The sequence below is a fragment of the Nannospalax galili genome, unplaced genomic scaffold (genome assembly GCF_000622305.1).
Source record: "Nannospalax galili isolate Female #2095 unplaced genomic scaffold, S.galili_v1.0 scaffold305, whole genome shotgun sequence".
Taxonomy (NCBI): Eukaryota; Metazoa; Chordata; class Mammalia; order Rodentia; family Spalacidae; genus Nannospalax; species Nannospalax galili.
Window position 1 is genome coordinate 1,909,958 of NW_008356258.1, and position 16,781 is coordinate 1,926,738.

The 16,781-nt window shown below is 40.0% G+C and overlaps 2 protein-coding genes across 3 annotated transcripts in view; both read left to right on the forward strand.

The window, feature by feature from the left end:
* Fam160a1 (family with sequence similarity 160 member A1) overlaps positions 1 to 16,781 on the forward strand; it is a 337,430-nt gene that overhangs the window by 112,768 nt on the left and 207,881 nt on the right. The gene's annotated exons all lie outside the window — the stretch shown is intronic.
* Positions 1 to 16,781, forward strand: part of LOC103751028 (metalloreductase STEAP1-like) — an 87,402-nt gene that overhangs the window by 836 nt on the left and 69,785 nt on the right. Inside the window, exon 2 of the mRNA XM_008854336.2 lies at positions 2,379 to 2,797. Within this exon, the coding sequence (XP_008852558.1) occupies positions 2,379 to 2,797 (419 nt within the window). The remainder of the gene's footprint in view (positions 1 to 2,378; positions 2,798 to 16,781) is intronic.

Sequence of the window (16,781 nt, forward strand, 5' to 3'; positions counted from 1 at the left end):
TCCCAGGAACACTTGGGGAGAAACACTCAACTAAATGGATTGTGAAAGCAATAAGCATGTCAGAAGAATTCAGCAATTTTTTTTTCCATCTGTGAGATTTCAATAAAGTTAGAACTTGTTTCCTCAAAGACAAATAAGAGACAAGTGCAGAGAACAGAACAGGCCCCGTCCAATTTCAGGACACGAATGTGAAGTTAATGTAGTCAAACAAATGTTTCAATGTAGCAGTCTTTTAAATTCTTTAACTGTTGAAAATGTGGGCTGACACCAACCGTGTAATGACTGTATCAAGACAGGGAAATGACCCTGCTCCCGCACGCCCTGGTGTGCACCCAGTGGGGTGTTCTAGTTGTCCTGGTGTGCTGTGGACTGACAACAAAATTGTATGTTGTTCAAGGGTGTTAGAAATGGACTGGCCACAAATAAACCACTTCTTTCACACTCAGTGGCTAGCACGGAATAATTTGGGTTTCTAAAACTGTAAAGCTGTTTGATAATCTTCTGAGCTCTAAACCATCTGCAAACTAATTTTGTTTGCTTAGAATAAGATATGCAGAGAGTCAGTGATGAGACTTGGAAAGGCACTTTTGATAAAGCAGGACAGATGATGCTATACCCAAGAGAGTAGTAGTCTGCCAAGACTTGGTCAGCAACTTTTATTTAAGGCTATTTTGCCATACGGTTTTCTCAGAAAGCTGAAGATCGGGTCTCAGAGTCCAGCACACACATTAATAAATCATGTTCTTGAACTAAGGGCAGGTGTTACCTGTATTTGGGAGGTAGAATTCAAATGGGGTTGTGGGAAGTGGAAGGAGGGAACTGACCTGGGTGGTGAGTAGGTGGAGAAGGGTGATGTTTTTCGGAAAGGATAGTTAATAAAATATTTACTATGACTGCAAGGCTCTAGTGAGTTTTCTGTGACCTTTGTCAGGAAAGTGGTACTCCACAAATAAAAAAAGACATACTTACATAGAGTGCTGAATTTCAGAGTAGAAACAAAAAATGAAATTAGTTGTATCATACGGGAAGAGCTTTGTAACTGTGACAATAATTTAAAAAAATGTATGTACGAACCAACTTTGTGTGCTGGGGCATAAGACTTCCCATCTTTCCAAAAGAGAAATTAACTGTGACACTCCATTAGCATTTAAGGCAAAAATGAGACAGTGTTGGGCAAGAGTTACTTGATTCTAGCTGCTGTCTCCCCAGAGTAGCGTTGCTTCACTTGGTGAATAGAGCTCTTCTGGTATGCTGGGATAGCTACATCTTTTTGGGGGTGGGGGTGGGGGGTTCAGAAGTTTATTTTAAAAAGCATTATTGCTCTACCATGTAGGCAAAGGGTGATACCAGTACTTTAAAAACAAATAAACAAAAAAAACAAACAATAAACCAATCCATAGTTCTTATTTGTACATCTATTTTTTTTTAAAGGGAAGATAAAAGGGAGGAAAGAGACTAGATATTTAAGAAGACAACTTAAAAAGTTATAGCATACAATGTATTATTTTAAACCTAGATTATTGATTACCTCGTTCCACCCAATTTGTGCATTTATTAGTATTTAATAATTGTTAGGCTGTTCTTGATCCTGAATTCAAGCAGTCAGCCTCTCAAGTATCTGAGACTACAAGCATGTGGCACTATGCCCAGCTTTGATTTTTTTTTTAAAAAGGGGGGCCTTAAGGGAGCAAGGGGGTGCCTATGATTATGTGTTTTTTTATTTATTGCGGAGCTAGAGAAGAAACCCAGGGCTTTGTTTATACTAGGCAAATGCTGAGCTTTGAGCTACACCACCAATCCTGTTATTTATTTAGAAACTTATAATGACCTGTAAGAAAACTCCGCTGTTTCTCTCTTGTGAGTTTAAGAACGCTTTGAGAACTAGTTTTGCCTCTGAGAGATAGAGATATTCACAAGGATAGAGGGGATCTGGGGCTGAAAAGAAAGGTACAGGCTAGTGTTCCCCTGAGAGATCATGTTATATATTATGTAAGCAGAAGGTAACTGTTGCTGCTCTTGGGTGCAGGATTAGTATTGAACTCAAGTTTCTTTCCTGAGGTATTTTGAATCTGAATGATTCAGAGAAAGATGGAATCTAGAAACAAAACCTGAAGAGACTGTTCTGAGGTGAAGACTAGAGGAGGTAGCTAGCATAGAAGACCAAGCGGCCTGGAAGCCCATCAAGACGTGTCAGGGAGGTTGTTCCACGGACATGGAACTAGGGAGATAAAGGTAGGGGTTGTGAAATAAACAACATTGAGTGATTTTAGCTGGGTCGGTGCATCTAAGTAGCTCAGTTTTAATTTGATCTTAGAATATTCCAGGGAGATATAGTACTTTACAAATGAAGAACAGCTTCTTGGGAACTTAATGTCTAGGAAAGATAAAGCAGATACAACTCAGGGGAGAATGTGGGGGGCCTGCCTTCAGGGGAGAATGTGGGGGCCTGCCTTCAGGGGAGAATGTGGGGCCTGCCTTCAGGGGAGAATGTGGGGGCCTGCCTTCAGGGGAGAATGTGGGGCCTGCCTTCAGGGGAGAATGTGGGGGCCTGCCTTCAGGGGAGAATGTGGGGCCTGCCTTCAGGGGAGAATGTGGGGGCCTGCCTTCAGGGGAGAATGTGGGGCCTGCCTTCAGGGGAGAATGTGGGGGCCTGCCTTCAGGGGAGAATGTGGGGCCTGCCTTCAGGGGAGAATGTGGGGGCCTGCCTTCAGGGGAGAATGTGGGGCCTGCCTTCAGGGGAGAATGTGGGGGCCTGGCTTCAGGGGAGAATGTGGGGGCCCTGCCTTCAGGGGAGAATGTGGGGGATTTCCTTCAGGGGAGAATGTGGGGGGCCTGCCTTCAGGGGAGAATGTGGGGGCCTGGCTTCAGGGGAGAATGTGGGGGACCTGCCTTCAGGGGAGAATGTGGGGGATTTCCTTCAGGGGAGAATGTGGGGGGCCTGCCTTCAGGGGAGAATGTGGGGCCTGCCTTCAGGGGAGAATGTGGGGGCCTGCCTTCAGGGGAGAATGTGGGGCCTGCCTTCAGGGGAGAATGTGGGGGCCTACCTTCACGCACAGGCTAGTGACAAGCGTGCTGAGGTCTGACATTGGCCACTGTTGTCTCATTTGGTGGCTCTGGAGTCCTTAGCCTTTTGCCTTGGACCAGAATCTGTCAATCTAGAGGTTCCTCATCAGAACACAGGAACCAATGGTAAGCTACTGTTGCTGTGGCCCCTCAGGCTGGAGCTCTGGGTGAAGGGGAGGATGAGAAAGAACACTTGCATTGTACATGTTCTCTAGGTAAGCACCAGCATGCTACTGACCCACAACCTTTGCTTGAGCCAGAAATTCAGCAACATACTTGGTAGTGACACTTTTTGGAATCAAATTTGACTTCTTTACTCTTGCAAGGCTTAGAATCATGGGCTAACCCCAATCGGTAATCTAGAATTAGAGCCCACCAAGTCCTATAACCAGGTAAGGGCTAGGTCTCAGGATTGGCCTGGGCAACTCAGAGATTGGAAAAGTCTATTTCCCCACCAATCAGTTCTCCGTCTCTCCAGTGAGCTCTCTCTAAAAGCTAGCCATAACTTAGAAGGAGCAGTCCTTCTGAAACATCTCTCCCCAGGCAAACATAGGCCATCCTTGCAGCTTCTCCTCCTTTGGGGTTTGCTGGAAGTCTTCACTGCAGTATGTAGTTAGCATTCGTTGGGAAGGGCGCAAACAGTCTTAGCATAGGGCTAACCTTGTACAAATGAACATGTCATAAACATACTCGAGGAGAGTAAGTGAGCCGGGAAGCAAGCATACTCTTACAGCTGTTGATGTCACTGGAAGCGTTTATTGAACTCTTTACCCTCACGGGGCTCTGAGATGGGGATGGTACAGAATACATTAGTGGATGTGCCTTGTGCCCTTGGAGGCTGTGGGCAGCGTTTGTGAGCTCATTCTTGTGTGATGTGTGGAATTTACCTCTGTTGTCAGTCTCAGCTGACAAATAAGAAAATAGTGGTTGAGGCAAGAATGATGGTGGCCAACAGAGGGCTGGCAAGCAGGCGGACTGCACCCAGGCTCCTCCATCACGACTGTTACTTTCACATAGGACCCCTGGAAACACTTTTCAATACTCCACTTGATTCAGTTACTCCCTGTGCTTTTGTGTACGCAGGTAGAAATACATTTAAAAGATTTCTTTTCCCCATGTTATCTATCTCTGCTAGCAATGTTAAGATGTGGATCAGAAACATCACTTTGGCCAGAGAATAATTTGCCTTTCATTGTAGGGCAGGGACCTTTGGAGAAACCTGGTCTTTTCACTGCAGTGGAAAATGCCATTGAAGCCTGCTTTGTCTCAGACAAGGTTGGAACTGGAAGATGAGCTTTGTTTTCTGTGCTCTGACATACCATCTACTTCCTTTAGCTTCTTTTCATCTCTGGCCTGGGGTCATCCCTGTCATGATTGAAAAAGATATTTTCTTATTTTGAGATAATTTTAGATTTGCAGTAAAGTTGCTGTAATCAGATGGAGAATGTCTTTATATGCTTTATCCAGCTTTGCCTAATGTTAACCTCTTTGTTTTAGGGACCCTGCTGTTCTCAGAGTGCTGGGGAGGACAACATTCCTTCCTCTTAACTTTTAAGGAGCTCCAATTTGGGTGTGGATTTTAGTGACCTAATGCTTTACCTTTTCATGAGAATTTTAAAATTTTTAAATGTTTTTCTGATATTAACAGTAGAGAACTCAAAGGTAGTGAGTTTTAGTGATTAAATTTTAGCCATGACAAAATCCAAGTGAAGGGGGGAATTTTGACTTTAGAGCCCTTGCTTGGGGTCTTGAGACTGCTGTTTATGTATTGATCCTTCTATTTAGCATTTAATGACTGCTCCATAAATGCCAAATACCATGTGACACTGTTTAAGATGGAAGTTTTTCAGGGCTAGAGAAATGGCTCAGTGGTTAAGAGCACTGATCGCTCTGGCAGAGGACCTGGGTTCACTTCCCAGCATCCACATGGTTTCTGACAACCTTCTGTAACTCTAATTCCAGGGGATTTGATGTCCTCTTCTGGCTCCTGCAGGCAATGCATGACACTGGTGAACACTTATATGCAGGCAATACACTCATACGCCTAAAATTTTTTTAAAAGATAGAGGTTTTTCATTTATAAAGCTTCTAATCTAGAGGGGAAGTACACAGTTGCAACATAGTTTGGGAATGTTGTAGTGGAGATAGATACTGTGCTTTGTGGAGACATATGGAAGGAGACCTTGAAACCCTCCCCATAGCACAGTCCTCATTAGGCTGTGCCACCCAAAAGGAACACTCTTTGCAGATGGAAATAACCTGTTCCATTCAGTCCAAACTTACAATTCAGATGGCCTAGGTAAATTCAGAGGACTGTCAGTCATTTGTCATTTGTCATTTTACCAGTAGGTAAATACATTGTTTCTCATGAGTAGAGTTAAAACGGTCATTAAATGTAGTGGTGTGTTGATTATAGTTATCTTCCCAGCACCACCTGCTGTCCCCGTTTACCTGTTTATTTGCTTTTCTCAAGTGATAAAATAACTTTATTTCACAGTTGCCTTTGAAACCTTAAATGACCGTTTCTTCATATAAAAGCATTAATTGTATGGTATACTTCCTAGAAAACAACTATATATAGAACCTCTCAAAGAAACAATGTACCCCATCATATTATTTCAGGAAGTTAATTGGGAAAAAGTGCATATCTGGACTGATTCCTTAAAGATGCCATTCTGCTGCCCTGCTTTGGTTGAAAATAGAGTTGATCGTCATCAGTGTTTGTGTTCTGCATTCTAACATACTTGATAATGCACACAGAGGGGCTGGAGAGATGGCTCAGTGGTTAAGAGCACTGGCTGCTCTTGCAGAGGACCCAGGTTCAATTCCTAGAACCCACATGGCAGCTAATTACTGTCCATAACTCCAGTTCCAGGGAATCTGACACCCTCTTCTGGTCTCTGTGTGCACTGAATGATATAGGTGCACTTACATACATGCAGGCAATACACTCATGCAAATAAATTAAAAATAAATAATAATAATGCACATAGAGACCAATTTGTCACTTGTTTTCCCTTGGTTCATCATCCAGCCTTTTCTGCAGGTGCATCAGTAGGGGTGTGGGCTGTACCTTTCTTTGTGGTCCTTCTGGAAGATTTTCTGGGAATGGGCATATCACCATAGTAGATTGGGAACCTGGCAAATCTGTACTAACAGTTTAATGGATGCATTCCTTGTAGTTAGAGCCTTCTCTGTAGAATATGTCTCTTTTGAATTTAATTTAATTTTATATGTATGAGTGTTTGGCCTACATGTATATTAAGTGAACCCATGTCTTGCAATGCCTGCAGAGGTCAGAAGAGGGCATCAGAGCCTCTGGAACTGGAGTTAAAAAAGGTTGTTAGCCACCATGTACATGCTGGGAACTAAACCTGGGTCCTCTGCAAGAACAGCCAGTACTCTTAACTGCTGAGCCAGCTCTCTAGCCCCAGATATGTCTCTTTTAAGGCAGACAGACCATATTTAATCAGTTCGTTTCATTCCATAAACTCAAACATATGCCTCCCCATGCAAGTATGAGCTGATTGAGACTGAGCTCCAATGTAAACAAAACAGAGCAATGGACACAAAGTAGCAGGTGGACAGGTTTGGAAAATGTAGGACTTTTAACATCATAACCAGTATTAAGTAACCTGACACCATACACATGGTCTCTAGCCAGACATTGGGTCAATATCTGGGTTTTGCTTCCAGTTAAAGATTCAAAATGACACATAGCCAAAACAAAGCTATATGCTTTAAACACTGATGACATAAAATTGCATAATGATCTAATACCAGCAGTAAGTTTGACAATTGAGATAGCAACATGGTTATCAACATGGAGAATTTCTTCTTGATGAGCTGCAAGCTTTGATTGAGCCCCCTTCAATGCAGGCACCTCTGTATGCATTTTTGATTGCAGAACAGTGGTATCTGAACCTTGTTCAACAGATTTTGTTGCATGTTTAATTTTTTGAATCCATGGTGAGGGCTCCAAGCAGTGACATCACCATACTGGTTATGAAACAGTATATGTAAGAACCTGGATGTGACTCTTCTTCTAAGTCTTGTTTCTGTGCATATTTTACTGAGAAACTAAAACATGGTCCTTTTACAGGTGATATTATGTATATATGTATATAGAATTTTACAATAAACCTATACTCAATTTAGAGTCTAATATTATAGACTTGTTTTATTACATGTGTATCAGTTTGTCTATTGTTCTCTTTGTCTATTAATCTATATTAATTTCTTGATGTGTTTCCAAGTAAATTTAAAGATATCATGAACTATCCTTTAAGTACTTCCTGTTAAGTAGAAATTAATACTTGGGTTTTGTGTGTGTGTGTGTGTGTGTGTGTGTGTGTGTGTGTGTGTATACATGCTCACGTGCGCCAGAGGGTTGATGTTGGTTGTCTTCCTCAATCGCTTTCCACCTTATATTTTGAGATAGGCTCTCTTTCTGAACCCAGAGCTCAACCATTCAGCTAACCCAGCTGGCCATCAAGGCCCTGGGGTCCTCCTGTCTCTGTCTCCCCAGTGCTGGAGTTATAGGCACACATTGCCAACTCCACTTTTTTTATGTGAGTGTTGGGGATCTGAACTTAGGTCCTCATGCTTGGGTGGCAAGTACTTGAACAGCCAAGCCATCTCCCCAGCCCTAGAATTAAACATGTGAAACATTTGTAGTTTTTCTTGTTATTCAAAATTTGTATTCAATGAAATGTATGCATCTTAAATGTGTATTTGCTCAATATACATAAGTAACCCAAAGTCCATATATATATATAGAACCTTTCCCAATCAATTTTCTACCCCTTCTGGAGGCAACCATTGTCCCATTTTTTTCCATCCAACATTAAATTTATCTGTTCTGTGATTTCACATAAACAGAATCATACAAAATATATTTTTGGTGTACTGCTTGATTTATTCAGCATGTTTTTGAAACTCATTGAGTGTATATTTTGGCAGTTTTCTCTCTTTTATTGCTGAGTAATATTCCATCGTATGTGCGTACCATAGTTCCCTGCTTTTCTATTGATGGAAAGCTGTTACAGTCATAGTAGCTTTATTTTTAATATCTGAGATATTAGTTCTTTAGCTATTCCTTTGGATTAAATACCCAGGAGTAGGATGACTAGACCATACAATGAATGAGTATTTAACTTTCTAAGAAACTGACAGGCCTACTTCCACAGTAGTTGCTTTGTGTTAGTTCCGCAGTGATAACGTATGAGAATTTTTGTTGCTCAACCTCTGTGTGTTATCTTTTTGGTAACTCTAGTGGTGTATTGACATAGTGATGATGAGCACTCTTCATTTTTTTTTTGTATATCTTCCTTTGTGAATTGTCTATTTAAACCTTTCTTTCACTTTATAGCTGTATTAATTCAACTGTGAACCTAAAAATTTTATAGCCACTTTTGAAAGAGATGTATCTTTGCTCTGGAAATTGTTATTATGTTAACGCTGTAGTGAAATGCTTCTTCTAAAAAAAAACTTTGGAAAAGTATTTTTTTATTATTCTTGGGGCTGGAGAGCTGGCTTAGCGGTTGAGAGCACTGACTGCTCATGCAGAAGACCTGGGTTCGATTCCCAGCACCCACATGGTGGCTATTAAGCCATCTGTAACTCCAGTTCCAGGGAATCCAACACCTTCTTCTGATTTCCACGGGCAGTACACAATATGGACGTACTGACCTACATGCAGGCAAAACACTCATACATGTAAAATTAAAATAATAAATAAAATAGTAAAAATATTTTTTTAAATTCTTTGAGAATCTCGTACACTTTCTTTCATTTAAAAAATTGGATTGAGTTGTTGGAATTCTTTATATGTCTGTTGTAGCAGTCTTTTGCCACATATATGCTTTAAAAACTTTTCATTTATATTCATTATGTACAGACTGTTCTTTGTATATATTTTTTAAAATACACGTTCTTTATTAGTATATTATGTTAATATGGAGGTAACATAAGGAATTATAAGGAGTAGGTGCTAGATACACTTCTCCTCACTGTGATTGGATGCTTCAAGGCAGGAAGGATTTATTTTGACTCATGCCTGGGGCAGTGGGAGCATAAGAAGCTTGGTTACCTCACAGCTCAATCAGGAAGCTAAGTGCTCAGGCTGGAATTCCAAGCTCTGGCCCTGTGGCCCTAGATCTGCCAGCCAGGCCCTATGTCCAAAAGTTCCCCACCTGCTATACCACCAGCAGTGGATCATGCGTTCAAACATGTGAGTCTGGGGAGGACATTCATATACAAACCATAACTATATGTAATGATAAAAGATTTTAACATTTGGAAATTTTTGCATTTGATTTTAGTGAAATTATATATATATATTATATATGCATGTGTTTGTGTACGTGTATTTGTATATATGTGTATGTTTGTGAATATGTATATATGTATAGTTATAATAAAAATTCTATTATGTATATTTTAACTGAAATTTTGTACATTTCATATAATAGATTTTAATCATATTTAGACCCCTCCCCTATCCTTACCCCCCCCACCCCATAGCCAACTCACAGGATTTCATGCATTCTGTCATATACGTTAAAACCTATGGAGTCAAGTTTTTGTGCCCTGTTGTTCTCAGTGTGAGTTCATCTACTGGAGTCTGGTCAGCCTATCTAGTCTAAGAAGATCAGCTCTTCCTCACCCAACAGTAATCTGTTGCCAGTAGTTTTTCAGCTAAGGTTGGGGCCTCCTGTCTGTTTTCCCAGATCTGTGCTGATTTTTGTTTGATTGAGTGTGCATGGGCCTTGTGCATGCTCTACCATTGCTGTAAGTTCACATGAGCAAGTTCCCTGAAGGACTCTTTTTTCCTGATGGCCATGCATATAAGGATATTTTCTTATAAGTCTGTATTGTTTGCTGAACATACCCTCCCCCACACCTCTCTTCCCTCCCTTTTCTTCCCCTTCTCCCACCAGTTAATCTCCTTCTTTGGCTAGACAGTTTTGCTTCTATCGTCATGTCATATAAACATTCATGGTTTTATGTATCTATATAAAATTCAGGAATAACAAATAAGAGAAAATGTATGGTATTCATCTTTATGAGACTGGCTTAATGTGATTATCTCCATTTGTATCCATTTTTTTTTTTTGCAAATAACAGAACTTTCTTCTTTGTGGATGAAAAGATCCATTGTGTATATCACAGTCTCTTTATCCATTCTTCTGTTGTTGGACATCTCCATTGGTTTTATAATTTAGGCATTATAAATAGTGCTGCAGTGAACATTGATGTGCAAGTATCTCTGTGATATATTAATTCAGAGTCCTTTGGGTAAATACCCAAGGACGGAATAGTTGGATCATATGGTTGATCTACTTTTAGTTTTTTGAAAACCTCCACACAGATGGCTGCTAGTTTACATTCCCACCAGCAGTGTCAAAGTTGCCTTTTGTCTACATCCTTGCCAGCATTTGTTATTACTTGTTTTCCTAATGACTCATTCTGACAGAGTTGAGAGGGAATCTCAGTGTAGTCTTAATTTGCATTTCTCTGGCTAGTAAGGTTGACCATTCATGTTTATTGCCAATTTATAGCTCATCTTTTGAGAACTATCTCTCCAGTTCTTTAGCCCACTTATTGTGTTATTTGACATCTTGTTTAGGTTTTTGAGTTCTTTGTATAGTCTAGACATTAACCCTCTCAGATATATAGCTGGCAAGGATTTTCTGCTGTTTTGTAGATTGTCTTTTCACTTGCTTAACTGTTTCCTTTGCCATGCAGACGCTTTTTAATTTCATGAGGTTCCGTTTGTCAATTGTTGGTTTTATTTCCTGAGTAATTGGAGGCCTATTTAGAAAGTCCTTGCCTGTTCATATCTTTGGAAGCTCTTTACTCCAGTCCTGTGACTTGAATTTTCTTATCTATGTCTTTTATGAAAAGTTTAAAATGTTGATGCCATACTTATTGGTTTCTGTAATCGGGTTGAGAAACCTTTGCCTACTCCCCATATTATGATGATCACTAACAGCTTTATGGTTTTGTCATTTACATTCATATTTATATTGCCTTTCAAGTCAGTTTTTGTGAATGAGGTAAGCTCATGGTCTAGGTTAGTGCTTCTAGTTACTCTATCAACATTTGTTGAATTTTGTTTTTCTTCACCTGCTTAATTATCGTGGTGCTTTTGTTGAAAATCCTTACTTTGTATGTAGGGGCCCATTTCTCGGGCACTCTTTTTTTTCCATAGCTGTTCTTTGATTATTCTAATCTTATACTATTAAATTTTTTAAAATAATGGTGATGGTGATTGTGTGTGTGTGTGTGTGTGTGTGTGTGTGTGTGTGTGTGCGCGCGCGCGCGCACGCACAGGAAAGTGTGTGGAGGTCAGAGGATAACTTTCAGGAGGAGTCGGTTCTCTCCACCTTTCCAGGGACTTAGCATGTTGAGTTTACATGGCAAGCGCTTTTAAAACCCTCTGAGCTATCTCAAAGGATTGTACCATTAAAAAAATATTTTATTTATTATTTTTATCTTGTGTATGGGTGTATTGCTTGCATGTAGGTAAGTGCACCTGTGTTGTGCAGTACCTGCGGAAGACAGAAGACGTTGTCAGATCCTCTGGAACTGGAGTTGTGGACAGTTGTTAGCTGCTGTATGGGTTCTGGGATTCTAACCCGGGTCTTCTGCAAGGACAGCTAGTGTTCTTAACCTCTGAGCCATCTCTCCAGTCTCTGGCTTGTACCATTTTTAATAGTTGTTTATTATATAGGTAGATGTTCTGTCAGTCATATGGAATCAGTAGGTCATTTTGAAATTTATATTTTTGCTGTCAGAAGCAGTACTGTGATGAATATGTCTGTTCAATCATTGGTGTCTAAGTGTACACAGTAGAAATAAGTTATAAATAAAGTACAAAGCAAATATTTATAAGCGTAATGCTGCAATTTAGCTTTATGTAGTATAATCTAATTTTTATTTCTACAAGTGAGAGTGTATGCTGTTTACAAGAAAGCCGAGTGACTACTGTGATCAATACCTGTGAAGCTTTTGTCTGCTGAGAGGAAAATTCACTTTGCTGCTGGTCAGTCAGCTTTCTGTCCTTATAAGGAAATAGCTGATAAATTTAACTTGTAAAGAGAAAATGTTGATTAAAGGTTTATTTTGACTCATGGCTTTAGGAGTTCCAGTCCAAGATTGGGTAAACCCATTGCTTTGGGCATCTGGGATGAGTGCTTAATGGCAAAGGTGGGGACCACATTGTGGCTGGTGTAGACTGCTCACATCAGGAACCAAGAATCCAAGCCAGTGAGTAAATGAGACCAGAGCCCCCTAGCTCCTTTAAAGGGCTCGCTCCCAATGACCTAATGACCCTTTCACAAGGCCCTGCTTCTTAAGGTTTTACTACCTTCCAGTAGCACACATGGGCCTTTAGAGAACACTTTTTTAAACCTACAGGAGCGTTTATATGTCATTTTTATATTGTTTCTTTTACATGACAACCAAAATTGTTAGAGAATTATATAAACTAAAAACTTCTAAAGGAGTGACTTTCTTAGAACTACTGTTATTTCATGAGTCTCTTAGTATATCATAAATATGTATGTACTTGCATGCATACCAACTGAAAATAAGAGGTAAGAATTTGACCAGTTGTCTAAAGGCGTTTGCTCAATGATGGAAACAGAGCAGTGGTCATAACTCATACTGTGTGCACTGTCAGATGTGAAAGGTTATCTGTCTTAAGCTTTTTTATATGCTAATCAGAAAGACATTTAGCTGTGCAGATGGTCCCTGAGGTACATGCTTTTATTTTATGTGGGTATATGCATAAAATTATACCGCTGTGTGAAGTGTTTGTAAATGCTTAGCTTCTTCATGTGATCATTTATCCACTTAGAGGAGCAATTTACAGTGGAAAGGCCACCTTAGATTTCATTTTAAGCATTTGTGATATTTTTCTTGGGGAAGATGGATTTTAAGGGAGAAAATGTTATTCTGGGTGAATATTTAATATTTTTACATTCTCTTCCATATGAACAGTAAAATAATTGTAAATCATTATCTTGTAAGATGGTTTCTTGCATTTATCACAATAAAATTAATATCTGGTAGAAGGACTCCTGGGGTAGAAGACTGCAGTTTTCATAAATTATTTAGCCACATCTACAGTCTAATCAAATTTGATAGCTGCAACTTGTGGCAAGCTAGGTCTTGGCAAACAGAAAGGCAGAGGAGTGTGCCCCAAACAGGGCATAGGGACCTTTTAAAAAATGACTTTTATAGACTTTGCCTATATCTTTTAATTTGTTAGTAAATTGGAGACCTCATTCCTGGGCTATGTCAGTTATTTATTCTTTGAATATTTTATTTATTATTTTTTTTATGAGTATGAGTGTATTGCCTGCATGTATGTAAGTGCACCCATGTCGTACAATGCCTGTGGAAGTCAGAAGATGGCACTGGATCCCTGGAACTGGAGTTATGATTGCTGGGAACTGAACATGTGGGTGCTGGGAACTGAACTCTGCAAGGGCAGTCAACACTCTTAACTGCTGAGCCATCTCTCCAACCCCATGACATTTGGATATTCTTAACTCAGTCTCCTGAATGCTGGGATTACAGGCATGCAACAACACGTCTTGTCAAAATATGCATTCTCAAAAACTAAAATTTACTTAAGTTTCCCTAAAAATACCCAGCTCTCTAACTTGAACAGATCATTTCCCATGTCAGTTATTTTTAAAAATATTTTATATTTTTATTTTATGTGTATGAGTGTATTGCTTGCATGTATGTGAGTGCACCCATGTCATGCAATGCTGTGGTGGTCCAAAGAGGGCTTCGGATCCGCTGGAACTGGAGTTAAGGGCAGTTTGTAGCTGCCATGTGGGTGCTGGGAATGAATTGAGCCTGGGTCCTCTGCAAGAGTAGTCTGTACTCTTAACCGCGGAGCCATCTCTCCTGCCCCCCATGTCAGTTATTTTTAACCAAGGAAAAACTCTTTTTTGTATGAAAGTTTTATTTGATTAAGACTATTGTAAACAAAAGGGAATCTTTTAGAGGACTACCTTCTTTTAATTTTTCCTCTTTTCTATGTTATAGCATGAAAGAATACAATAAAGGGAATAAAAAGGCAGTTCCCTTCATTTTGGCTCCAATGCTGACTCCAGCCTTCAATGTTAATCCAGTTTCTTGATCTTTGTGGGTACAAAGCACGAGGACCACTGTAACCTGAAGTCAACCCAGATTAAACTCATAAGATGGTTTTTGTTGTATTGGCCTTAACATTTTGAAGTATGTTCTGGTCTGAATTTTGAGCACCCTTGACCAAACTCAGTCTCTCTCTGGTTGGTGCTTCTTCATGGAAACGTTTCTCCTTTTTTTGTGGCAGCAGCGGGACATCCTCCAAGGCTCTCTGTTTAGAGATCTCCCAGGGGAAGTCAGTGGAGATGTGGCCAGGTTGGAAGGGTAGATAGTTGTAGCTGGCTGTTGATTCTGTGTATTCCCTCAATTGTCAAGTCTTCCTTTTTTTTGTCTTTTTGAGACAGGGTCTCCCTGTAACCCCAGCTGTCCTGGAATGCACTATGTAGACCAGGCTGGCCTTGAACTCACAGAGATTCACCTGTCTCTGCCTCCCGAGTGCTGAGATCAAAGACTTGTGCCACCACACCTGGCTTAAGTCTTCCATTTTTTTTTTACAATGCAAAGTAAGCCAGAAAACGGGTGAGGACCAAACCTAATTAATTTCATAAAAGATGAATTTAAGATAAATTTAATGCTTTGGGTATATGTCTCATATAATCCTATTTTCAGTAATTTGTGATTAAATGTATATGTATAAGTAATTTGTATATTTTTTTCCTCCTTGGGTGTCTATGTTTCTATCTCCTTCCTTCCTTTCTTTCCTCCCTCCCTCCTTAACAAGTGCTGGGAGATCACATGCTCATGCAATTCTAAAACAAAGCTTAAAATTAAGAAGAGCTTCTTCTCCCTCCCTTTACACTGTCATCTTTAGCATCACCTTCAAGGACAGTATGTTTATTTTGTGATCAATTTTCTGTCTAGCATTTGTGATTTTCTCAGGGCTGACTCCTACTGCTAAAGACAGGATCGTTTATACAGTGTCACTGTAGTATGGACATGTTAAATAATTGATTGGGCCGTGGCAGGTAGAGAGCAGCAAATGCAGTTCCTTTGTTGCTATGGAGATACATTTGGTTAAGGAAACTCTCCATCATTTGGACCACATGGATCTGACACATGTGACATAATTATGGTTGATATGGTTGAAGGGGAAAATCAACAGAAGAGGAGGTGGCATTTTGAAGCAAATGAGTACGTCTCAGAAAGTGCTTGGGCAAACTCGTGGAATGAGTTATTCTGTTCTATAAAAAGGCTCACTCCCTGCTCAGTATTGAGAAGCAGTGAAGTGCACATTTGTTTACTTGCTATCATGGTAGCATTTGATCATTTATTGCTTAAAATGGTTATTGTATGAAGTTTACATTTCTCCCTCTGTTGTCCTTAGGAAGGCTTCCGGTAAATGAATTTGATACTGTCTTTATTAGAGATTCTGAAGAAAAAGGACAACATATTCTTTCCTTTTATTCTTCGTTAAAAAACCCACAGCAGACAGTAGCAGGGATATCAGAGTATAAGGGCTCTAGTTGGGGGAGGGAGGATATGGGAGGGTGCCATCTGGGAAGTGGGTGTAAAAATAAATAAATAAATAAAAATAATAAACTAAAAAAAAGGTAAATGTATAATTTCTATGTGGAGAAAAAAACTTCTGAACACCATAAGTTAATACTGGATATTGCATGGAAATGACATCATGTTAATTAGTAGAGGTGACAAACATTACCATTGAAATCTGCCTGATGACGTTGTAGATGTACACAGGCGCCAAGGATCCAAGTGCAACTGATTATGACTAGTAACAATCAGATACATACAGATTAGAGATGCATGCACCAGCATCTCAGTGTTAGTAGCAAAAACAATGAGTCTGTCTGCAAGAAACAATATATTCTAAAATGAAATGGAGATCTTTCTCCATCTCACATCTCACTATTCCCCCAAATACTTCTTCCTCCCTCTCCTTTCCAGTTCTTTAATGTGTATATCTCCCAGTAGTTTTTTTGTTTGCAGTACTAGGGATTGAACCCAGAGCTTCGTGTATACTAGACAAATGTTCTGCCACTGAGCTATATTTGAATTCTTCAGTAGTTTTTATTTGTTTGTTTGAGATAGCATCTCCTGTAGTACAGGATAGCCTCTAAATTGCTATATATTTGAAGCTGGCCTGGAACTCCTCATCTCCCTGCCTCTACCTCCTGATTTCTGGGATTACAGGTGTGTACCACTATGCTTGGCTTTCTCAGTGGTGTGTGTGTGTGTGTGTGTGTGTGTATGTGTGCATACATGCTTGCGTGCTTGCATGTGGAGGACAACCTTTTTTATTTTATTTTAAAGACAGGGTCTCTTATTGAGTTGTAACTCACCAAGTAGCCTAGGCTGGCTGGCCAGTGAACTCCAAGGATGCATCAGTTTCTACCTCTGTAAGCCTGGGATTTCAAGTGTGTGCCATGTGCCACCACATCCAGCATTTTGTTGTTGTTGTTTTAAATGTGGGCTCTGGGGATGGAACTTGGGTCCTCATGCTTATAAGGTAAACACTTTACCAACCAAGCTGTTTCCTTTGCCTCCTGGTAGTTTTAACAACCAACGTGAAAACGAATATGAACTAA